This window comes from Tympanuchus pallidicinctus, unplaced genomic scaffold, assembly GCF_026119805.1.
Source record: "Tympanuchus pallidicinctus isolate F22 unplaced genomic scaffold, pur_lepc_1.0 scaffold16, whole genome shotgun sequence".
Lineage (NCBI taxonomy): Eukaryota > Metazoa > Chordata > Aves > Galliformes > Phasianidae > Tympanuchus > Tympanuchus pallidicinctus.
Window position 1 is genome coordinate 24,656,933 of NW_026294679.1, and position 25,319 is coordinate 24,682,251.

The 25,319-nt window shown below is 38.0% G+C and overlaps 1 protein-coding gene across 4 annotated transcripts; it reads left to right on the top strand.

Moving 5' to 3' along the window:
- Positions 1 to 97: 97 nt before the first annotated feature.
- RUFY2 (RUN and FYVE domain containing 2) lies at positions 98 to 24,097 on the top strand. 4 transcript variants are annotated; one of them, XM_052678024.1, is made up of 19 exons: positions 98 to 170; positions 1,926 to 2,099; positions 2,514 to 2,631; positions 3,676 to 3,777; positions 4,990 to 5,113; positions 7,133 to 7,194; positions 7,704 to 7,769; positions 9,308 to 9,377; positions 10,519 to 10,620; positions 11,306 to 11,422; positions 12,019 to 12,186; positions 13,499 to 13,596; positions 17,176 to 17,295; positions 19,075 to 19,204; positions 19,836 to 19,930; positions 20,885 to 20,933; positions 21,665 to 21,742; positions 22,478 to 22,599; positions 23,510 to 24,097. In XM_052678024.1, the coding sequence occupies exons 1-19, from the start codon at positions 167 to 169 to the stop codon at positions 23,559 to 23,561; spliced, it is 1,851 nt and encodes a 616-aa protein (XP_052533984.1). In that variant the 5' UTR covers positions 98 to 166; the 3' UTR covers positions 23,562 to 24,097. The 4 variants fall into 4 exon arrangements, with proteins under 4 accessions (XP_052533984.1, XP_052533985.1, XP_052533987.1 ...); XM_052678025.1 differs by having other exon boundaries at positions 9,311 to 9,377; XM_052678027.1 differs by having other exon boundaries at positions 22,478 to 24,097.
- Positions 24,098 to 25,319: the final 1,222 nt, after the last annotated feature.

The window sequence follows — 25,319 nt, forward strand, 5'->3', positions numbered from 1 at the left end:
ACATCCCGCGCAGGGCCGGAGTATCGCGATAACTGCGAGCTGCAGTGGGGGGCGGTCTTCCCGCCGCAGGGGGCGCCCTTGGGGCCGGGCTCCGGCAGCAGCGGGTGGGGTGGGGAGGGAGGAGGCGCAGGGAGCGGCCGGCGGCTCCTCCTCCTCCTTTCCAGCCATGGGTGAGCGGCGCCGGGCCGGGGGCTGCGGGGCATTGGGGGCGCGAGCAGAAAATGTCCGCTGTCAGGCTTCGAGGGGCGGCAACGCGGCCGGGGCCGTGGCGGCGGGCGGTTGTTGCGCCGGAGCCGAGGGCTTTCCGCCGTCTCAGGGGAGGGCGGAGCGGCGGTGGGAGGCGCGGGCGGGACCCCGCCGCATCCGTGGTGCGGAGACCGCTCGATATCCGCGTATACGGGGCGGGGGACCCTCCGTGGTGTTCCTGGAGCGGCCGCCGGCGGCCCGTGCAGCCCGCGCGTTGCGTCTCAGCAGCCACGTGAAAGCAAAGAGCGCCGTGCGGGTGGGTCGGGCTGGCGCTGAGCGGGGGGCTGCGTGCTCTCGCAGGGCTGGGGCTGCTCAGCACCTCGCCGGCTGTTCGTGCTGCCAGCTGTGTGACAGTGTTCTCTATTGAAGTGCCTGTAAATTGAAGCTACGTGGAAGTAATCGTTAAGGTCGTCTTAGGTGCGTTACCTCAGCAATGCTGCTTTTCTAGAAGAAGTGAGGTAGGCTGGGTTGTGTGCTACTTTGGTGTTTGATGGGCAGTTAGGAATAGAGAACATTAAGAAGGTAGTTTTCTAAGCTTCTGATGTCTAAAAGCCTAAAGTGGTGCCATTAAAGAAGTCAGACAAGTGATTTGATTGCTTTTGGAGTAACCCAGTGAGAATCTGGCTGTTATAAAAAAAAAAATGCACACACACATATATAATATTTAATTGCAAACAGTAGAAAGCAATAAATCATAAACTTCTTTTCCTTTTTTCCAATCCTTTTGATCCTGGTGAATGAACAGTGTGGCTTTGTCTCGTGTTTCCATTTGGTAAAATAGATGGCAGCCTGAGTGTTTGAGATGCTTCATTATGAGTGAAAATGAAGTAGGAATCTCCCGAATACTGCTCTCATTAGCTGTAGCTCTGAAGAGAGGAACCTTATCTGTTCTGTCTGATTAGAGTGACTTTGAAAAGCTGTGGGAATCTTACTGATAAGGTTTAATCCCTAAACGTAAATTTCTTCATGTACGTTCTGGACAGTGTGTTTTTAATTAGAACTATTGGCAAAAACTTTATTTACTACACTTAGATTTTTTTCTGCCTAGGAAATATTTTGTATCTATAACAAGGATCTTGGGTTTTCATTTTTACTTATTTTTGTTGTTGTAAAGAAAAAAAAAACAAGTGTACATACATTATGTTTTCATGAAACCACTCTAGATTTACTCACTGAGAGTAGCTCCAGCCACAAACGGAAAACATATCCTTTAATCAAGTAAAGGATAGTAGAGCCACTATGGAGAATAATCCTATAGAGGAGAGAACTGTTGCGAGCCTATTATGCTACAATATACCAAGCAGGAATGCTTCCTAGATGCGGTGGTAAGGGCACTGATTGCTCCTAAGCAGCTGAGCGTTTTAGCACAGCATTGATGATCATGCTACCTTGTTTCTGACTGCTACCCAGAGGTGCAAGGACAACAAGGTAACTGAGAACTGATGTTTTTGGCCTCCGTTTTTGATTCACCTGTTACAACAGCGTAGGATCTGTGAAGGTGTTTGTTCTGCACCATCCACCTCTCTATGACGTGGTGGCCTGTAGCACTTACTGAATTATTCCTTTGAATTTACCTAGTTTAAGGTAAGCTTTCTTTGAGCAAGGCAGCTATGAATCATTTCATCGTTTTGCATCCTTCTAAAGCTTGAACCATGACATTTTTTTCTTTCTTGCCTTAGCTGTAAAAGATCCAACAGCTGTAGAAAGAGCAAATTTACTGAACATGGCCAAACTGAGTATCAAAGGACTCATTGAATCAGCTTTGAGCTTTGGCCGTACTCTGGATTCTGACTACCCTCCTCTGCAGCAGTTCTTTGTTGTCATGGAGCACTGTCTGAAGCATGGCCTTAAAGGTGTGGTGGTTATTCTAGATGCATGTTTCTCATCCCAAACATGCAGTCTTTCTTCCTTTCTCTGTTGAATAAGATCTAAGTGTGTGCCTATTTCTTTAAGGAGAGAGTAAAGTATGTAAATTCTCTCCTTCTGTAATCGATGCTGTCACTAGTACTTCACAACTTGCATTTCTGCATCTGCCAACTTTTTGCTTTGTAAACTGTTTATTGTGAGTGATCCAGGAATTCAACATCTGTATGTGTGTAGCATGTAACTAGACATTTTTTTTTTATTGTCTTGTTCTAGCAGCAGCAGTTTAATGTTCACAGCAAAGTAATTTATAAGATGACTGGGCACTGACGAACTGGTCAGCTATTTTTGAAGGAAACTGCTCCAGCATTTCAATTAACTCAGTGATGTTTTTTGTTTTCTAGTAAGAAAATCCTTTTTAAGTTACAATAAAACTATCTGGGGTCCTTTGGAACTTGTGGAGAAATTATATCCAGAAGCTGAGGAAATAGCAGCGAGTGTCAGAGATTTGCCCGGCCTCAAGTAAGTTGCGTTGGTAAAATATACTGCAAGAAATACAAGATCTGAATGAGAATCTACAGTTGTCATTATTTAATTTGGCTTTAATCAAGCCTTTGAACAGCTGATATTGGGGGAGTGCACAGGGGGATCTTGTTGCTACTTATGTTCCACATGAAAGACCTACGAAAGTGGGAATTCTATGTGCTTTTCTGATATTTTTGGGAGAAAACTTCTCTGAGCAGTGGACAACACCAGTACAAAAAGAAATAGGTTCTGTATCACAGTCTACAGTCTAGAACTGTAGCAAATACGTACTCTGAACGAAAAGAAAAGGTACCATACTGAAGTGAAAAGAATGGGATGGCTCTTTGGATTCTCATAGAAATATCCTCCAGCGCAGGATCCTTCTGGAATATGAATTTATGCTGTAGGCTACAGTCTCTTTCCATCCCTCTGCACTCTGCTTTTGCATCTAGCTGTGTAGCTGACTGCATATTCAATTCTGAAAGGGCTCGTTTACATTGAGAGTGATTATGTGGTTAGCATTAAGATTGTAAGTTTTAGCTTTAGACCTCATCTAAAGTATATGGGTATACTAATTATTATTTACTCTTGTATCAAGCTTGATGATCAACCTTTGGTTATATTTGTTGTACTTTCCATCTTGATATAGCATATCAGTGTGGGTTTTGACTTGTTTTTTTTTTTTTTTTTCCCTTTTCCACTTCTGTGCACATCACTTTGTAAGTGCATACCTACAGGAAAACGTTCAGGTTTAATTTGTTAGATATTAATGTTTACTAGCTAAATTTGCCATCATTTTCTTTGAATTATCTTATTAAGGTACCACAATTTTTGAAGATATACAACTTGAAATTAGAACATGGTGTGTGTTGTGTAGAGTTGTACTGTGTTGTTCAGTAGTTTAAAAACTATTTCTGAAACCAGAATAGTTTCGGAAATGTTAATTGCTCTATCGGTAGACTGATAAGATAATCAAGACAGTAAATTAATCGATATATTGTTGATTTTGGACTGTTTGTTTTCTCCATCCCCTTTTTCCAGAACACCACTGGGCCGTGCCCGGGCCTGGTTACGGTTGGCACTAATGCAGAAGAAAATGGCTGACTATCTTCGCTGTTTAATCATTCAGAGAGAGCTTCTCAGGTAAATAGATTTTGTTTAGAATTTATTTTTATACATGTAGTCTCCTGAAAAATAGTGTTTCCTATTTGCTGCTTTTTAATATATCCTTAAAAAAAAAACAACCAAACAAGACATAGCTTCTGGCATCTGGGCTGATTTCCTCCAGTCCTGGTGATCAAGAGACCAAACCCTGTTGTCTCATGAAGACTGAGGGCCAGCTGATGGATGAAGAGATGTCTCCCCCCATCATCTGCAGCGTGCCTCACTGCTCTTTCATTGATGAGGGGACGGGGAAGGGCTCCTGCTGTGTTCCTCAGCCATGCAGAGTGTGGATTGGAAGCATGTGGAGAGAAGATTAATTCACCCTTACCATATGCATGGTTTCCTCCTAATCAGCCATTGTGTGGAGGATTGCTGACTTGAATTTGCCCTTCCTTTCACAGTTCTAAATCTGACGCTGCTTTCTTCTAGTATAATTTCTCCTTTGTGATGAGCTGAGTGAAGCACAAAGGAAAGAAGGACTTACCATCTTATTTTCAGTTCTGTCACTTGTGAATATTTTGAAGAATTGTTGTTTACCTCAGATAATGCTGATGCGTCAGGATGACATTGATGGTCAACAGTGGTGGACTTTTCCACTGAATGAGCAGTTTGTTTCATAGGGTCTAAAGTTTATTTAGAGAATGCAAGGAGGATATTGATATTCTGTGGCTTGGAGTGTTTTTCTTTTAAAAACCTTTACATAATTTCATTTCTTCCTGTTTTTCTTAAACCCTTTAATCTCTTACTTTGCTTATTTAATTTCAAGTATGTCTTCATTGATGTCCAGACTGTTTTATCGCAAGAGTTCTGTCAGAGTGGCTACTACAAGCATACAGGGAAGACCCTTTATTTAAAAGCAAGAGAAGTCTTCCTGCCAAAACTTTCCAGTCCTCCACCAGCTTGTGGGTTAGATTTCTGTAGCCAAAGGGTCTGTCTGTATTTTTGGATAGCTTCTGAGGCAAACTGTGCTTCCTAGTTTTAAACATTCATGGAAGCAAAATGTGCGCAGTCTTAGCTCGTGTTTAAGAGTGCTGGAGGAAGATGAGAATCAAAGAAAGTTCAGATTCAGGAGTCACTTATACATATTATATAACTATATATAATTATTATATATTATATAAAATATAATTATATTTTATTATACGTAGATATACAGAGTGTACTAATTTAGATTGTGTTGTTATGTAACAGTGAATTTTATGAGTATCATGCGCTGATGATGGAAGAAGAAGGAGCAGTTATTGTTGGACTGCTTGTTGGGCTAAATGTAATAGATGCTAACCTCTGCGTAAAGGGTGAAGACCTGGATTCACAAGTAAGTCATTACAGGTAAAGTAACGTGCGTGCAGTCAACGAGCATTTTGTGTGCAGAGAATTTAGAAATCTGACCAGACCGCTCAGGGCATGATCCTAGGTCAGTGGGGATGTTGTGTTAGCCTCAGTATCAGTTGGATCAGACCTTTGGATGGTGGTAATCACCAGAGTGCAAAGGTTTCATTGTCAAATGGATGCAGTAGTAGCAATGGGAGAGTTGTTTCTGTTCTAGTTGTGCTCATCCTTTTCTTTGGGCATTGTTCCACGTTCAGTTTATCCCGTTTGATCCATTTATTGTTGGAACACAATGGGAAAGCGAATAAAAGAAAAACTAGCATGCTTCACTTAGTGTAATAAAAGACCTTACAAGAGGGGGAGACTGCTGACAAAGCAGTATCAGTAGCGTATCAGTAGAGCTCTGTGTGCTTTGCAGGCTGTTTTGAATTCCAACTCCCATTTTTTTCTAAGTGAATCTTGATGGAATCTTTTTAAAGGCATACATGCAAGTATTTATAAACATATGTTAGTTGTGTTCAGCCCTGATTGGTTTTTTTTTTTTTCAGATAATTTGGAGAATTTCTGAGTAGTTTAAATAGAAATTGTTTATTTCAAATGTTTGATTGAAAAAGCAATTTTTCTGTCAAAGAAAAGTTCTAGCTAATAGGTTTTGTGTACTTTGAATCATAGGGTTAACAGAGTTCGTGCTAGTAACTCTCTAAGGTTTTAGGTACTGATATTACCTACCAGAAGGCACAATACAGAAAAACACGTGACTATAGAAGCCTTATCAGTGTGCTTTCCTCAGTACTGAGAATTACTGTGTGTTATAAACTACAAAGTAGCTATTGCTAGCTGCATAGTGCTATCTAGGTCACTCAGTGGCTTAGTTCCATGAGGGGAGAGAAAACTCATTTTGAGAAGGCAACTGTGGATGTCATGGTGAGGTTTTATAGGAATTCCCTTTGTGAAGAGTAGCATAAATAAGACATTTTCTTCAGAGAAACCAGAAGTAGTAAGCTGAATTAAGTAGAAAGAGACTTCTAAAGGATGGTTAGAATCACATCTGGGAGTATGTTTCTGGTGTATTGGAAGACTCCTGTTCAATGGAGAAATGTGTGTTCACATTGAGGATTAAAGGAAAACTTAGGTAATATTTTGCTAAATATGTTTAAATAAAAGTTTTTGGAGGAGAGACTATAGAAAAGATGTGGAAAGAACAGACAGAAGACTATGATAGGAAATGCATGGGAGAACGATGTACAATCCAAGGAAATGTAGTGAGTTATTTGTATGCAAAAGCTAAATGGAGCTGAAGAAAGAAGCAGTAGATCAGAGAAATGGAAATATGATTGTAACAATGGTGCTAGAGATAAGAAAGGAATACTTTTGGTAAAGCAAATGAGTTACATACAGAACTGTGAATAGATTTGGAAGCAGAGCTCAAGGTGATAATATTTATGGTATATATGACTGAATTACAGTTGAATAGAAAGTAAAGATTAAGATTTAGCAAAGTTTAAAAGTAGAAATGGAAAGTTGTGTGTGCATACCTGATAGTCAGCAAGTGCAGAGAAGTGGTGCTATTGGGCATGGAATTTTGAGAAGTTAAGCATGGGAGAAACATCATGGGTGGTGTGCTGTGAAAGATTGTTACGTGAAATACCGCAGACTAATTATCTCAAGCCTCCTCAGTCACCTATAAGGTTCAGCAGTACTGGAAATTTTCCTATAAGCTCTTGGCTAAGCTCATTCAGGTTTGAGAAGTCATCATTTCTTCATACTGAGAAGGATTTGGTTCATGGTTTGTTTTTGTTTCCAAGGAAACATTTTGAACAGATCAATGAGACTGGGCCTGTTGGTTCAAAATGTTGCTGTTCAGTTCTTCTGAACTTCACTTAAATAAACTGAAACCTTTTGAAAAGCTGATGTAACCGAGGTTTTAGGAAATGGATACAAAACCCTGAATGTAGACAACAGTTACTTTCACCATATGAAACTGTATACATTTGTTTGCTCCTAGGTTGGTGTGATCGATTTCTCTATGTATTTAAAGAGTGATGATGACATTGGAGGAAAGGAAAGGTATGTCCTCCCTAAATCTCTCAGATTTGGGATATTAACAAATAATTTCTTGATTGATGAGCTGTCCTTTGTAGAACCAAAGTTTCCTAAAAGCAAAATGTTATAATCTCACAGTCTTGTGGAGAATGGCACACTACACTGTTCCCTATTACTGGTTCGTTATCAGAATGTGTGCGGTTTGGATCAAGCTAAGCAACTTCACCTACTGCACTGACCTTGATGGACAGTACTGAAGGATTGCAAGGTAGCTGAGTAAAGGAGCATATTTCAAAGAACCAGAGTTATGACTGAGTAAACAGAAGTTATTTGCAATTAAAGCAGTGGGGTTTTTTTTTGTCTCTCACTCTTGTCACAACATGTAAGTTACTCACTTCAAGACTGTGAGATGAAATTGCTTTTTATTATTATTATTTTAAAGTACAAAATGTGAACATTTGCATTTGAAGTTTTCAGAACATAATTCACTATGTCGTTTTGTTAAAGCCCAATTTATGATTTTCTTGCTTTAGAAATGAACAGATTGCTGCAATTTTGGACCAAAAGAATTACGTTGAAGAACTAAACAGACAACTGAAGTAAGTATTACTTTGAAGTATGCATGTCTGTTCAGGCTTACAGGTAAAATGCCTCTACCTCCCTCCATTTCTACCACAGCTTTGTGAGAGAGAACTTCAGGGAAATGGGTGAATATTTTTCATGTTTAAACTGAGGATGTAGAGAGGCTGAAAGGTGTCTCTCTTTTGGAAGATTGAGGGAGGAAATCTGTTTTCACGCTTCTGTTTTTGATAGTCAGAACCTTCTGAGAGAGAAATAGCAGGGCAAAATTGATTGTGGGGTTCAGGATTTATAACTTCAAATGAAAGAAAAACTTGATCTGGGTGCATTGTCAGAAATACCATTTTAACTGCAGTCTGTTTAACAATTGTCAGTTTATTATTGTGTGTTGTGGATGAATCTTCGTTTTGCATCTTGCCTTGGCAAAAAAAAAAAAAAAAAAAAAAACTGCTCAGATCTCCCTCTGTAGAATCTGTAGTGTAGCTGATCTTGGTCCCTTTTTGACATGCAATTATATTTATTCATGTAATGCTGATGATCTCAGCTGTTGGTCACTATGTGGCTGCAGTTGGGGTGTGGATGTTTTGATTTGAAACAGCGTCAGTCACTGAGCAGAAGCGTTCTAAAGGACACAGAATCTTTGTGCATCCAATACAAGCAAAATTATACTGTATTGAGGAGAAAAGAACTGTCACAGTTAAGCATGGGGGTGGTTGCTTAGTAATAGCTGTCATCATTCAGGTGAGAGCTGCTGTATGTTACTGTACACTGGTTTATGCACAAAGTTACTTGCAAACCAATGCTTCAACAGCTCTCTTCATTTTTAAGGTTGGTTATTTCTTTTCACACATCATGAAATGTGTCAGTTTCTTCTACCTTGCCATTCTTCATGCACTGATGGCTTTTGTAGACCCCACCACAGAAATAGGTGGGAAAGTCAGTGGTGTTTCAGGATAGGTGTTTTTTTCAGTGCAGAAAGGGCAGCATAAAATTATGCTTAGAGCAGAGATGGGCTGTCAGGTGATGGAGAAGTTCTGGTTAAGGGATGTCTTTTTTTTTTTTTTTTTTTTTTCTTTTTTTTTTTTTTGACAAGTGTTGTGAATTAAGGCGAGAAGCAGCAAGAAGGAGGGACTCTGAGAATAGTATCAAAAACTGTGGAGAAACAGATGGTTTTATAAAAGACGAATGAATTTATAAAGGAAAATGAATTTTTGGAGAAAGAGAATCCAGAGCATGATTTTCATTATATATGGGCTGAGGGGCTGGGAAAACAAGATTGCAAATCCATTTTTAAGCAAACTCCTTGATCATTTGGGTACAGCATGATCCAAAAACTGGTTCAAGTGACCAGGATGACATTGAGCACTGGGCAGAAGTATATAAACATTTGTCAGAGGAGCGTGATTTCCTTCTGTTTAAGAAAATCTCAAATAATGGGAGAAGATCTTTTGGCTCTTATTAACGATTAATGACTGTATGTCACAAGAAAGCTTTTGAGCTTGATTAAGTGGGTTTTGATAGAATTCTGAGTAATGGTTTCTTTCTTTCTCTCTCTCAGTAGCACAGTTAGCAGCCTACATGCAAGAGTTGATTCGTTAGAGAAGTCAAACACTAAACTGATTGAAGAGGTATTATTTTTTAGTAACATACAATACATGTGCTTTGATATCACACTTCTTTAATAAAGATGTTTAAATTATTTTAGTCTAGAATATGTTCAGATGTTTTTAATTTATCTTGAAGAAAAGGTGCAGTAGCTGCAGGAGTTTGCAGTCAGCTTGCTTAGGTAGCATGCAGCATCAGTAAATGATTTCTACAGAGCATGACAACTTCCCACTCGGGTCAGCAACAGAAAGTAAGCATTTCTTCAGGCCAGCTGTCAGGCTGATTTTGTGCAGCCAATTAGTGCTTGATGGATGACACCAGTTGATACACAGACAGAAAGTGGTTCAGTAAGCAATTTCTCTTACAGTTCTCAGCATTAGCTGAATAACTGCTTGCTTATTTACCATATGCAGTCTTTACATTTGTCTGGATCTGGTATTGCATTTATTTCTTATATTTTTGGTTACCTTTGATACTTCACTAGATTCTAAATTCTTTAGCTTTGCAAGAGTGAGAGCCTTTTTTTTTAACACAAGCTGACTGAGAAATAGTGAATGAGGTGGAAACTGTGAATGTCTGAATTCAGTTGTGGAAGGAATAGCTAGCTTACGGTGGGTGCTCATGTGTTCAGAGAGAGGAAAACTTTTTGTCCTGAGTGTTAATTCTCCGAGTTTTCAGTCTCCTTTACAAACCATCATCTTTAGCCATCCATCTGTTGTGATAGCTGGCTTGTAGGCCCAATGTTAAGGGTATATAATAAAGGGTCCAGTTATAATGTTTTCTCTTCTGTATATATGTTTTCTCTACGTCTGGGAGAGCCTTTCTTATTTAAATTGCTTCATATGATATATTAAGTTGTCCAGAAAGAACAAAATTGGATATATTTCAATTCAAACAGAAAGAGAAAAATATAGGATGAGAAAAGGGGATTGAGGCTCGTTGAATCATAATGAAACTATGAAAAGAAAGCATATTTTCTTTGTCAGACATAAAATAATGAAGTATCTTGGATATGCATGCTGTTAAGAATTAAACCTTTCTTTGTTAGGCTGCAGGAACAGGGCAGAGCATTCTTGGTCTCACATTCATCAGAATGCTTTGATTTTTTTTCCCCGCTTATAACAGTGCTCAATTTCTATTTGTTATTTTTCATCATTATTACAGTTAGCAATAGCCAAAAACAATATAATTAAACTTCAGGAAGAAAATCATCAATTAAGAAGTGAAAATACTCTGATCTTAATGAAAACACAGCATCATCTAGAGGTATGGCAATTTTACTTTAATATAGTGTGGTTCATTGTCATTTGACTTTCCTTCCTTTGCAGCTTGAAGAAACCATTAGTTGGCCAAATTTAAAACAGCTCTTTTTTTTAATGAGAAGAACCTGTTAGATTTGGGAAGCTTTATAATAGTTTAAATAGGTTGAAGGTACAGGATTTTAGGTTGTTTTATAAATATATATGTATTAAAAAATATATATATATATATATGTATATTTAATTTAAGCTGCATCTTAAGGGCATCTAGGAGTGTTATCTGAGAATCTTGTCAAAATAGATTGTTTTGGTTGGTGAACTGTGTTGTGACCTTTCTTAATAAAGGAATGATACATCATTTAGAATAAATGTGTATACAATTGCTTTTTAAGCTGTAATTTGTATCTCCTTATGTAAATCCCTCTACAGGATAAGAGGTAAACACCCTTTACAGGTATAAGTACAGATTTGTTGTGTGTTTGGATTGCTGAATATTGAAACAGCAGCGTTTTGGATTGACTGAAGGATAAGGCATACTGTAGTACAGTTTATTTTGCTAGTTTACTCAGTTCTCATAAAACTGATGACCACTAAGCAGAAACAGAAGCTATTTTCCTGTTTGTACCGTGATTGGAGTTTATGGCATTAGAGGCTAAACTTGTAATGAACAAAGATTCTGCATATCCTCCTAGGTAACTAAAGTGGATGTTGAAGCAGAACTTCAGACGTACAAACACTCCAGGCAGGGATTAGATGAGATGTACAATGAAGCACGGAGGCAGCTTCGAGAGGAGTCACAGCTCCGCCAGGTGAGCGCTCTTTCATGAAGGACCCAGCATTTCTAGGAAGGATGATACTCGAGTCAGTGTATAATTATTTCTAGTTTTGGTTTGGCTCAGGTTGAGCTCTGCCTTTAATGCAGTGTTGTTTCCATAACAGCAGACAAGCAGAGGTTTTCTAAAAAAGCAGTCAGTGCCTTAGTATTTCTGTAACAATGTTGCTAAAACATAGTGAGGAAAATAGAATTTCTTTGAGAATGTTTTAGATAGGGAGCACTGCATGTTCTGTACGTATGTTGAGTTTTTCTTGCAAAAATAGAAATCCTGTAGCTCTATTTTTGAAATTAATACTTAGCTCTGCGTCTACGAGAAATGATGTGGTATTGTGTACTGCGAGTTCTCGTATCCAAAAGTGTTTTATTTCTTTTCTTTTTTTTTCAAGCCTAAGTCACTAAGTACAGGAGTGTAATGCTCTTGTAGTAGATCATTGCTTTGCACAGTTGCAGAGAATTTTGTGTTGGAATGATGTTGCTGCAGCTCTGTTAGCTTTTCTCTTTCTAAAACGTAGGTAAAACATTGCATAATTGGTGAAGGATTTTGTGTTGTGTTGTCTGTGTGTTTTGTAGGATATGGAGAATGAGCTGGTAGTTCAAGTTAGCATGAAGCATGAGATAGAGCTTGCTATGAAGTTACTGGAGAAGGACATCCACGAGAAGCAGGACACGCTCATAGGCCTTCGGCAGCAGCTTGATGAAGTTAAAGCAATTAACATGGAAATGTACCAAAAGCTGCAGGTAAGGTCTGCTGTTAATGTGATGAAACGACAGCAGAAAGAGAGATGCATTTCCATTATAGATACTGCCATTTGTCTAATTACTGCTTTCTTTCAGCTTCCTAGGTCAGCGTGTTTGTTTGGAACATTACTGATGCTGGTGTGATTTAACACAAGGTGTTGTTAAAGGCAGTCACTTCATCACTTCATTTTCTTGAGATTATGGGAAAGCAAATCATAAAAATAAGAGCATGTCCTTTTAACTTCTTATGTGGAGTAGAATAGTTGTATACCTAGTGGTGTTCACACTCCTTGACCTGTCCAGTAAGGAAAATGAGAAATACAAAAGGTGCAGTGATATAGTGATATTAAAGGGAAGATGTGAGCATTCGAAGCAATGCAAAGCATTTTGGAAACAAGATTTTGTGTGCTGTTAACAAATAAAGAAAATCTGTAGAGTGCAAAGCTAAAAAATGTTTTGGGAGAGTATGGATTTCAGAGACCCGATGTTCATTTATCAAAACACCAGGGAAATTGAGCATTAAATTCTTTATGCAGAAGGTTTGATTTAGGGAAGAAATAATCAAAAACAACACAAGAAAACAGTCAAATTCTGGTAGAGTGAGTGGGGAAAAATAAGAATGCTGCAGAGAGATAAGTGAGGTAGTGGACAGAGGATGTTATTTTTCCACTGAAAGCAGTGGGGAAGCTGGATTTCAAGAGAGGAAATGCAAATAGAAAGAAAAGGAAGATGAGAATGTAATCAGGACTTGTAGATTTTTGTTTTTTGAAGCTGTGCTTCTAGGGAAGGTGATTTTATATAATAATGTTCATTCTCATTTTTGAGTCAACTAAACAGGTAAAACAGTTTAATCATGCCCAATTTCATGTTCAGGAATCCATTAATAGTGTTGATCTGTATTGTGAGGGTGAAGCTCACCCTTGTGTTTGGGTCTTCTAGCTGGGACTGTGACAACTATGCAAGCAATCAAAATTGTACAGCATGGTAGGAAAATTCCTGAAATATTTGCAGGCACGTTAGGTAAAGTCTGGTAACAGAGAACCTTTGTCATTTCCAGGACTCAGTATCTTGGTTTGTTATTGGTAAGGGTCTAATGAGCGACTTAAAAAGGTGATCAGTGAATTTAAGTTGACTTACAAAATGATTAAGAAAGCAAACAAAATTGAAAAGTTCCTCCTTAGTAAACTACAGGTTTGCTAGGTGTGAAATTCAGTGTCAGTACCATTCTAACAGTTTTTCTTTTCAGGAGAAAAAAAGTCTCCTTGGAGTAACAGTGTAAAACTACTTTGTCTTTGACCTTCTTTGTAACCAGGTTTCTGAAGATGCTATGAAAGAAAAGAATGAAATAATTGGTCGATTAGAGGATAAGACCAATCAAATTAATGCTGCTATGAAACAACTAGAACAAAGGTACAGATCCATCTTTGTTTTCCTTCATTCATTTCTCCATCCCTGTATATTTTACTGCATTCCCACACTGTTGCCACTGAAATGTAACTTTAAACTAGAAAATTTTAAAGGAAAATTTCTGAAACTGTAACTAGTGCTTTATGGATTGATTTTTGTTTTTCTTTTTAGCAAATGCACTTATTTTAAGTAAAAACTTAATCTTTCATTTTTCTTTGTCTGCTATCTTTCTTTTTTTCCTCAGTTTTTGTGCTAATAGCAAAAGCTGTTATTTCAGCTGTTAAAAATGTGGATTCGATGTTACCTTTTTTTTTTTTTCTCCATCTGAATGAAATGCAATAGTAACCAAAGCATTGATGTTGCTTATTCCATAAGCAAGATTTTTTTGATATAAGCATTTACTGCCTTAATGAATCACTGCTGAGTTTGCTGAAGCTATTGAAAATCATTCAGTTGCTTTAGCAACTTTTATTTTTATTATAGGGAGTTTTTACACTGAAAGATTGAAAAGTGAAAGACTAAAAATCTGCCATGTACACTTCCGTTGTCGTTAGACTGCATGCATAACGTAGCATTGAAATGTGATTCATGGGTTTAATTTAGTGGCCTACGTGCAACACTGGTCTTTTTTAATAGAGTATATTGTAGAATATAACATCCATAAGCACTGTCATCTTGGTGTTTGACATGTCTTTTTTTCATTCAAATTTGATTATTAAAAACATGGTTATATATTAAAAAAAAAAATAAATTAGTGACATGAATATTCTTTTATTGACATCCTTTTTCCTCTTTTTTCTTTTCCTTTTATCCTTTATCCTAATTTTTGTTTTTACTATTTTGCTGCCTTCATCTGTCTTTGATTTTTGTCCGCTGCATTCGTGAAGTGACAAAGATCTGTTAACTCAAACTAGGACTATTGCAATGTCATTTGTCAAATGTGCCAGCAATGAAGCTCAGCACCAGTATAAGCTTGTCAAAGATATATCATTCTGAAAGCTCCTCCAGCTCTCTTCTGTTTAAATATTACTGATAAAATGCAACTTCAGAATTGTAAAAGTGACAATTTGACATAGAAAGTGGAACTAGAAATCCTGCACTGTAACTGATTGTAGCTGGGTTCTGTTTTGTGTTCTGTAAGATCATCATTTCTGATCTGGCTTTACTCCTCTTCTAAAAAGAAAGAGAGAGAACAGAAATTATTGCACTACTGTTAAGAAAATGTATGCTAGTTTTCTAATGTTATTTATTCACTGTCTGTTGTCAAAAAGTTTATCAACTATCTTCATTTGGACTATACTTACTGCTGACATTTGTTTTTTATTTGGCAATTTTTCCTGTTCGTTATGGCACTAAAAGATTTTAAAAGTTGCCCTGAGTAGTACTTCTCTTCATCTCTGCTTGTTTCTTTCGCTTTCAGGGCTATATATATCCCAAAAGCAAGCTCTCTGCTCGTTTTTTTTTTCTAATTTCTTTTTTCCACTTGTGACCAGCACTGCTTTCTTGAACAGCATGAACAGGGCTTTTGGGGAAAGGGTTAAAGGGGCTTGAGTGCTGCATCACAGTAGTAGCTTTAAGGGAAGAGGTGTAAACATACATTCTGTATGTATGGTAGAATTCCAGGATTTGAGAATAAAGCAGTTACAGCACAATTCCATTCTCCTGATGTGATGGAGAGTAGCAGATTTTCATGGATCACACTGTGTTTGGAGCCTGGACTTAGGGCTCCAGAAAGGGCAGCAGGGCCTAGAGAATGATGTGGCTGTAGCTCTTACCTCTGCTGCTCCAGGACAGCTTGAGTGGCAGCAGTAGTAATAGATGGGATTTACATGTAGGGTACCTGTCTAACTTGTTTGTCAGTGGCTATGTCAGTACTGTAATCCTAACCCGTGATTTTGCAAACCTTTTTTCCCTCTCCACCCATCGCTAGGCAGTCTTTACAAATCCTATTTCTGCATTGAATTGCTGCTTGCCTGTGCTGCTGAAATAAGGGTTTTAGCTGCTGGCTGCCTTTGATGCACTTCCCCTTGTTTCCTCTGAAAAGCAAACGTGGAGTTGACTTGGAAAAGAATCTTTTGAGTCTTTCAGCAGGAAGGAATATTTGCAAAAGCGGAGGCAAAACGCCATAATACAGGAAGGGTTTCTGCTGCATGATTATATATAATCTTATTCCTTGCTTTGGAAGAACCAGAAAGAGCCTTTATCACCTTCTTGGAGACTTGTGCAGCTTGATGTAGTGTTTTTTGTCCAGTTAATTGGCCCTGCTTTGTCCTAGAATACTCCTTTCCAGACATCAGGTTTGGGCCTGTGTGCTCTATCACTGCAAATGTGTCTGGGAAGATGCTCACAACAGCAGGCATAGTAGAGTGGGACAGTGCATGCTTTGTGAAGTATTTAGTTCTAGGCTTGTATCACTTGTTTGCTAGCAGCTTTCGGAAATTTCCACCGGGGCAACGTTATCAGTTGAAGCACAAATGTAGACATGTGGCTGACTTGATATCTTCTTATCTGACACTGGGAGCTGTGAGTTGACTCTGCATTCAGCTAGCTGCTGGTAGTTGTGAAATCAAGCACAGAATGAATCAGGGATTTCTGCCCCACTTCCCTGAGCGGGCACTTGAAGAATTTTTGTTAAACAAGATGCAGCAGGTGGGGACTATTTTACAGGTGTAATATTTTACAGGCACTTCTACTTCCTGCCTTTTCTTCAGGGCAAGTATAGCCACAATAGGACAAGTTCTGTCTTAGCACCTTTACTTCTATAACAGTACCCCTACCTTTTTTTGGACTGAAGAAGTGGTAAAGCAGAGAGAAACCGGAATGGGCTAATGGATTTCAAGGGCATTGGTACCTGAAGCAGAAACAAACCCCTGGTGTTCAGAAAGGAAAGATTACATTTAAAAAACAGCCCCTCACTTCTTGACTGATCAGTTTTATTTAAATTGTCTGTAGTATGGAGCTATTTTAATTAATGTAAGAATGCATTATTTTTAATACAGACTGTTTACATTTACAGATGTGATGTAATTGAAGTAGTTCTGCAAATGTAGTGGGACCTATTGGGGTATGTCTTGTTGTGTTAGGCTAGTTGAGTGTTTTGCTGTCTGATTGCAGTGCTCTGTATTCAGCCTTATGCCTGATTTGTTTTGAGCTGCTTTTGCACAATACACGTCCTGCCCTGGGTGATAAGTACAAGCAAAGGGATTCTGCTGGGGCTATTAAAAAAAAAAAAAAGCTTCCAAAAATAACACAGAAACATATGCTAAAGAGGAAGGAAAAAAAAGCATTAAGATAGGTGCTGCAATTCTAAAATATGTATCGTCATGCTTTGGCATCTGTTATCGATTAGCATAAAATAAAAATCCTGATTACTTACAGTGATCGCTTTCTGACTGTATGAAAAACAGGAGCTAATCTGTAGGCATTGTATGGATTTCTCGTTTGAGTTTGTAAGTTTCCCCCAAACTTTGTTTTTATTTAGAAATGTTTCTATTTCCCCATTTTTCTTTTATTTGTCTTCTTCACCCTCTACACCCTAATTCTAGCTTCAGTTTTACCCAAAGTTGATTTGAATTACACCAGATTGCAGCAAGCAGAGAAGGCTCAATTGGAAGCTGAGAATGAGGACGAGAAACTTAAACAGGAATATGTGAATAAGTCTGAAAGTCTGCAGAAAGAATTCTCCCAGAAAGAAAAACAGCTGTAAGTATATCTCTTCTGTTTGAAAAAATATTTAACAGTAATGTTTTGTGCATTCATACAAGTTGGCTGTTGATAACTGATTGTGAACAGAATGTAAATACTAAAGATATTAATGTTGCATACTGGCAAGATGGAAGAAAGTACGCTGTTCCAAGAAGGTCAGGCTACCTTTGGGCACCTCTGAAGTGCTGTGCAGCTTGGAAGGAGGGGGAGGAGCTACAGTATATTTCGTCTGAAGGTGCTGGCTTACTTCATGAGGAAACTATTGTAAGCAAGAGAAAATATCTAGCATAGTAGCAGTAACCCACACTTTTAATAAAGCCCACAACAATGTAATAGTGTGAACCTGAAGAGAAATGGTGTGAGAATAGTTTAATTGATCAAGATTATCAATAAGGTAAAATCCTTTAAAAATTGTTTAATTTGCCACTGCAGAAAAAAATAATCCATGGGAATTATAAATAATAAAATGTAACATAAAAGCCAACCCTCTCCCTTCCTCTTGGTAAGTTCTTCATTAGTAATCTAAATAGGTATCTAGTGTAAAAAGCTCCCTGCAGAGGGGCAGATGTTTATCCTGTTGGGAGATAACAGCTACATTATTGAAGATAGATCTGTGACACAAAGACTGGAGCTTAAAAGATAGTGATTTCCAATCTGATTACTAGCCCATCCTACCTCCCTTACAACTCTGAATGTCAGTAAACTGGTTTAACTGTCATGACAAATATTCACTTTATTGCTGCAGTCATCCTTGCGGATTTTGGCAAAAGAACAGTTCAGACCCCAAACTTATTTTATTATTATTACTACTTCAGAATTCTGCAATTCTGAAACCTCAAAGTCATTTTCACTTCTGATCTTTTCCAACCAGGTGCTGAGGTAGTGTCCCAAATGTAAGTCTTTCCTTTAAAAATGGTTTTGATTTCAAAAAAACAACAAACAAACAGGAAAATTAACGTAGCTACAAGTTTTTCCTCAAAAGAACCTTGCATGACAACTCTCAGTTTTTTTCCTTTTCTGTTGATTTGTCAAGGTTTAGATGTAGAAGGCTGAGCAGTGTGCTTCCATCCTCTTTGCTCTGTAGCACTCTAAACACCAGCTCTTCCGTGATAATGAAATTCCAGCTGGAGTGATTTTGTGTCAGAATAATCCTTGTGCCAATGCTGGATTTCAGTTAAACTAATAGGGTTTGGATCCTTCTTCATGTTGAACCTCAGCAATGTAGGAAGCTCAGTTAAAATAGCACATTAAAGTCTTTCCTTCCTTATCTTTGATTCTGTTCAAATTTCCGTAAGCCTAGACAAAAAGATTAACACCTGAAAGCATAATATTAAATCACTGTTATGAGTACCAGGGATGCGTGTAGTCCTTCTTTGTGTCATCAGTGACACTACGGTTGGTTTTTTATTTTAGAAACAAACTATGTAGAGTTAAGAGGAGGGCTTCCCTTCATTCATAAATTAAAAGCACCTTAGAATGTTGTGGTTGATCTTCTCTTGCTTACTAAGGTCAGCTTTTCAAAATGTTGCCACAGTCTTGATCCTTCTAAATGTGATTCTTTTCAAAAGCACTCTCTAAGTGGTAACATTTTAACTATTACCATGTCTGAAATGTTGCAACATTGCTGCATTTTTTTCTGTTTTAAAAAACAGGTCAGCTGATGGGCTGCTTATTGTGGCAACAATATGTTGCATCCAGAAATAAACTTCTTTTTGTTATGTTTTAAAGTGATACCGTTTTGCACAGTGATTGTGTTCTTTGTTTTGCATATTTTAGGCTCCAACTTGAAACAGATTTGAAGATAGAAAAGGAGTGGCGGCAAACTCTGGAGGATGACCTTCAAAAGGAAAAAGAAACTGTATCTCATCTGCGAATAGAGACTCAAGAAATAATTAACCTTAAAAAAGTAAGTTCTGCAATAAAACTTGAATAGTAACTTGGAAATTAACTGAAAAGTTAATTATGAACTTAGACATGGGACTTCTAAGAATTTCTGCAACCAGATAAGAAAGATTAGATTAATGTATTCTCACAAGTAGATAAGAAAAAAGATTGGAAACATTGTTTCTCTTTTTACTCCTTTCTTCTTCAAATCAAAATTCTGTCCTTTGGCTAAAGAAAACCAGAATCCTTATTTTTCTTTCTCAGTTTTATTGAAGACTCTGTCTTCTCGTGATAGAGGCCAGAAATTGCTTCAGGTTCTCTCTAACTTGGTGCGCGTGGCTACATGGTGCTGTTGATGTCTGCAGTGAATTGTGTTTGCTTTCTGAAGAAGCAAGTAGGTGTCATCTCTTAGGGCCTAAGAGAGTGTGATCTCAAGTGTTGCTGCTTGAATTCAATTTGGAAATCTTTATAGTGAGGGTGATGAGTCATCCAGCCAATTGGCTTTCTCAGTAAGATCAGCTTTGGTTAGGAGCAGTTTTCTAGGCATTAGGCGTATGTGTGTGTATGTGTGTGTGTGTGTGTGTGTGTGTGTGTGTGTGTGTATATATATATATATATATGTGTGTGTGTGTTTGTTTTTGTTTTTTTTTAAGGAGTTCATTAAACTTCAGGAAAAGAACAGGCAACTGAAAAGGATATGTCAGGACCAAGAAGCTGCTCTCCAAGAACTGGCATCCAAGCTGAGCGAGTAATTTCATTATTCCTGAATGATTATATTTGTCTCATAAACACGAGTTAAGAAAAAGAATAGGATGGCCATCATGCAAACTACTGTGTAGAAAGCAATATTACCAAGCCAGTTATCAGTAGGAAATACTTCTAGTTAGGTGAAATGTGTTGATTTTTCTCTTTGGTTTGTGCCTGTGACCTCATATGCAGTTATAGTGTTCTGGAAAGAAAATCTTAGCTAGATCTTAAGGCCTGCAGGGCTTTAGGAGGTGTTTTTGCATTGAAAGTAGTTGACTAGTTTGCATGTCTTGGTTTTGCTGAAGAACAATCCAAGTAGAAGGTAACAGCTTATACTTCAACAAGATAGTGCTTATCTTTTTTTATGAGGTTACGTGCTCATGGGTTCCTTTCTTTAATGAGATGAAGATTCTCATCTTATTCTTAGACCCCTGTTTATTGCTACATCTTTAGGCTATGTAAAAGATTACCTTATCAAAACCCACTCAGACTATGGTGAGCAATAAGCTTTGAGCACAGTAGTTGTTGCTCTCCATATCTCTCTACTTCATTTAAGGATGTGCTTTATAAATTGTTTTGCCATGACTGCTGTGGGCTTTTATGCCCTGTACAATGTTGCAGTTTAGACAGTTCTGAGTGGCACTGGGTGGCTGTGGGAAGACTGATTTCCCCAGCAAGACAGTCAAGAAGTTTGAATTCCTAGTTTGCACCAATGCTGTGTGCTTGTCTGATGTCCTTAACCGCATAACCTCAAACATACCTGCATTCAGGGATTCTTAGCTCTTAGTGCAGAGCCTGTCTTTGTGTAGTACTTAGTACATCTCCTAGATGCTGCTGTGATGTAAAATACTAAGTTCAGAATACATCACTTAACTTTTAAATACTTAAACCTTGCAAGGTTTTTTAGACTGCAAGTGAAAATATAACAGTTTGAAATATTTTCTTATTTTTTTAGATCCAAGCTGAAAATAGAAGATATAAAAGAAGCGAACAAAGCATTGCAGGTTGGTAGGATTTGGAGGAAAGAAACATTGGTGTTTACTGTTCCCATTGAAATGTTTTGCAAGCTTGAAAAAGCTTCTCTTCAATAGCAGCTATTCAGAAGAGACTCATTTTATTATATTCTGGTGGGAGGGAAGCACAGATTTCCTGTAGACTCAGCAAAAGAAAATAATCAGTTTAATATAAAGTTACACATTTTGCTACATTTTATTGCAAAGGTGCACCCTTTTATTTTACAAAATGTGTTTGGGACCGTGTATGTAGGCACCAATGTGGCATTTGTTAACTATAAATAAATATTTGATCATCCAGAAGTCTGTGCAAATAGGAACTATACTGCTGAAAGGCTGGGAACTTGAGCATTGTGCATCTTGAGAGCAGAGGTTGTGTCTGCATATGTTTGATCATAAGATGTGTGAGTTCACATACTCCTTCATTGAGCAGGGAAATAGGTTTCAGCTTTGAGACTTGGATAGCTTACTGTTTTTCCCAGCTCTGCCATAGACTAGCTTTAGTGCCTCCAGCATGTCTTCTTTGTACCTATTCCCGCTGTTAGCAGTGCTTTGGAGCAAGCTTGTCCTGCCTCAGAGTGTCTACGTGACATTGTAGTGGTCTCAGGACGTTCAGCAATTCAGGCAGTAAATATTACTCCTGTTGATTTGTTTTGTCCTTTTGAACCCAAAGTTTACCTTTATCATATACATGTATTTATGGTCATTTTTTTTTTCTCCAGGGGCAGGTTTGGTTGAAGGACAAAGAGGCTACACATTGCAAGTTATGTGAAAAGGAATTCTCACTTTCCAAAAGGAAGGTAAAACTCAAATGAAATTTCTTCCAGCTCATTTATGTGTAGTATGAGAAATATGTCAGTTATCTTACAGATGAGATCAGCGTGAAATGTCAACCTTCAGATGAATGTATAGGTATTCTTTGAGACGTGCTACTCATATCAAAGAACAACTGGGCTCTACTTTCAAAAGAAATGTTGCTTGTTTAGTGTAGTGCTGTGGAGGACTGTACTTAAAGTTACTCAACCAACCTTGTGGAATCATTGTCTCATGTACTTGGCAGCAGTTCCGCCATTAAAATTTGACACATGGAAGTCTTAGTACATTTTTTTTTTTTTAAATATATATTTGACTTAAGAAATTATGAGCTTATTGGGGCTTTAAAGCAGTGTTAATTGTTAAGCTTTATTAACATGTGCAGAAATTTTTATTTCACCTACTTCTTATGTTAAATTTTAAGAGCTGCTTGACAGACTCTCATCCATTGTCATTGTTTATATTCTTACTTGGCAAAGCACGTTAGTTTGTCTTATTCTAGGGATTCAAACCTTGTATGTTTGGTCTGTCTAGGATAGCACCATAAATTTGGGTTTAGATGAATTATCTCTTGAAAACTGGTTCCGTGCCCAGACCAAACGATTGGAAAGAATTCAGATTGTTCTCTGTGTGATTTATTGATACCCAATTACCAAGTATATTTCTGCTGTAAATTTTGATTTTGTGATTCTTTTTTTTCTGCTCTTCTCCCTGTTATTTAGCACCATTGTAGAAACTGTGGTGAGATCTTCTGTAATGCTTGTTCCGACAATGAACTGCCTCTGCCTTCCTCACCAAAGCCTGTTCGTGTCTGTGATTCCTGCCATGCAATCCTTATACAGAGGTGCTCTTCTAATGTGCCCTAAGATTATTTTACAAGTTATTACCCTGTGTATTTAGCTAATTCTGTAAAACAAAACAAACAAGAACCAGCTACAGAATGTACAGCACTACTTCTGTTGATACAAATAGAGAGGACGGGACCCAAAACCACAAAATGCATGTCTTAAAAATGAACATGTTAAAATTACAGATTGCAGTATTAGTCTAACAAATGACTTGGAAGCTCTTCTGGAGGAAGGAAGGGCAGTTTATAGAGGAGATTCAGTGTTAATAGGTATCTTAGTCATTATGATCTTGAGAAGGGTGACTTATTTACCTGCTTTTACAGGCCAGTCCAACTGAACTGTGATGTAAAATTTGCCTGTAGTATGCTGCTCTGAAGCAAAATGGAAGTAATGGTTTTAAACTGTACTTTAACGTAAGGAAAGAAATTAATGGAGGTGGCCCAGTAAATTATTGCCAAATATCTTTGTCATTTGCTTCCTCTCAGTTATCAAGATTTGATACCTCCAAGAATATTGCACTGACAATTCTATAGTCGGAGGAGTAGAGGGAGATGGTGTCAGATAGGTGAGAAACTGTGTCCTTAGGCACTGGGAGAAAGGGGGTGCATTTTGCCAAATTATTTTGCAAAATTAGCTATTAATTTGACCTTATCAGTGTTGTCATGGAGAGATGTCCATCCTATTTTTTTATGCCTTATGTTGTCTGTAGCCTCAAGGAAGTGTCTTTGTATTATTTTCAGGAAAGTCATGCTTAGCTCTAGAGCAGCATCAGCCTGCTGCCAAGAGACACTAAAAGCTGTGGACCGTGTCCTTTGTGTGGTGCCTGTGTTGGACCAGAAAGTTTGTCTTTTTGTTGCCTTATTTCTCTAAGGTCAGTTTGTTCCTAAACATTTTCTTTTTTTCCAGAGAGCTTTTGAGTTCTGCTAGGTCTGACACATCCCACCACTGTTCATGTTGATGTTCCATGGTAACTTCTGCTGGAATGTACATCTCAGTTCTTCTAGTAGCCAAATAAAAATACAGCCTTTGATGGGTTGTATGTAGCAGCAGCTCTCGCTGTCGTGTCACTGCTCTAGAATCAACCTGCCCTCTGCCCTTCAGCCCTTCTTGTGAATGGGTCCAGCCATGGAATTTCCACTCTGGTCAGTACTGGTAAGCAGTTAGCAGAAATCAGCTGTAGTTCATTTATGGGCCTGGATTCCTACTGACAGGAGCACGGCAGCTTGGAAACAGGTCTTTCTTTTAGTCATTCTTGCACTTTGTTTAGCTTAGCTGTGTCTTTTGAGGATTGGTATTTAGCTAATATTCCAAGAGCTAACTAACTGTTCTTTTTGACACGTCAGTGTAGTTGCTTACGTAGCCTTTGTAAAAAAAAAAAAAAAAAAAAAAAAAAAAAAGTTTTTAAAATGATCTAGTATAACTTTTTTGTAAAATACAAATGTTTGTAAATGTGTAAATAGCTTTTAGAAAAAAATAAATTTAATTGATCTTCAATGTAATGTTGGGAGTAATGTCTCTTTATTTAAATTTGCATTGCAGAGTACTTTGAATGTTTTATTGACTTGCTCACACTGCTTGAAAAGTCTCTGCCTTTGTTGGGCAATGGGGAAGCTGCCCTGCTAATTATGTAAGGAAATGCTGCTTGCTTGCTTCATTAAGGTACTCTGATCTAAGAGTGTTTTGAAGTGTTGTGTTGTTTTTTTGTGGGCCCAGTATGAAGGCAAACTGATGTAGGATATAGAGCATGCCTGTCAGTCCTGCTTCAGTATCTTTTCAAAAATTATGCAACTGAACAAATACAATTTAAAATGGGCAATTGTTTAAAATAAGAATATAGTGCAGTTACTGCCAGTGCTGAAATTTTTGTAATATACAGATGCAGTCAATTATCTACTGCCTAACTATGAATTCTTCCATTCCTCTGTACTACACTGTTTACGTGGAAAAATGTCACTGAATGGCATATAACCTACTTAGACTGCTTTTATTTGAGAGGAATTGCTGCCTTGAACAAAATGGTGAATGCTGTATACTGTTCCAGGTGGCATCCAGGTTTCCTTTGGCATCAAACTATGTATCTAGCCCACTTTCAGCAGGTTTTTGGACCACGCTACCATTACTCCATTAGTAGTGTAATAATTTTGTCTTTCTATAAAACTTTATTCTGTGACAGATTATCTTGTGATTCTAAATAATATTCCTTGAGCCAAGCATATGAAGGTATGCGGTGTACCTAATGTGTACCTCAAAAGAAATTGTGATCGTTCCCACAGCATCAGAGCAACCTTTGGGTAATTTCCTTCTAACTTAACAATATAAGGGCATTAACAAATAGAAAATATGCTTCTCCTTTCTCCCCCCCTCCCCCCCACTGATTATACTGGCTGTCTCACCTTCTTGCAAAGGTGGTTAACATACTTGGACCTCCTTCTCTGACAGCGAAGGAAAATCCATCTGATGGCCAGCATTCATCACACAAGAGATTGCAGGAACCAGTCAGTACTTCTCAGTGGATAACCAACCACTTTAAAAGAACTACACTTTGCAGCAAGTATTTCAGCTTTACATACAACAAGTATGAACTTCAAAAATCATTTTTTTTCTTCTCAGAACACTGCTGAAGTTCCTTGAAAGGGTCCATACTGTATGCTGCTCTCGTTACAGGATTGTGTAAACAGGGATTGGACAAGCATAAGGCATTCACTCTCCAGAACAG

Excerpts from the sequence above, each read along its gene's own strand:
- RUFY2 (XM_052678024.1), top strand. Across the intron at positions 13,597-17,175 it reads ATGAAACAACTAGAACAAAG|ATTGCAGCAAGCAGAGAAGG; the intron begins GTACAGATCCAT and ends GAATTACACCAG. Across the intron at positions 20,934-21,664 it reads AAGCGAACAAAGCATTGCAG|GGGCAGGTTTGGTTGAAGGA; the intron begins GTTGGTAGGATT and ends TTTTTTCTCCAG.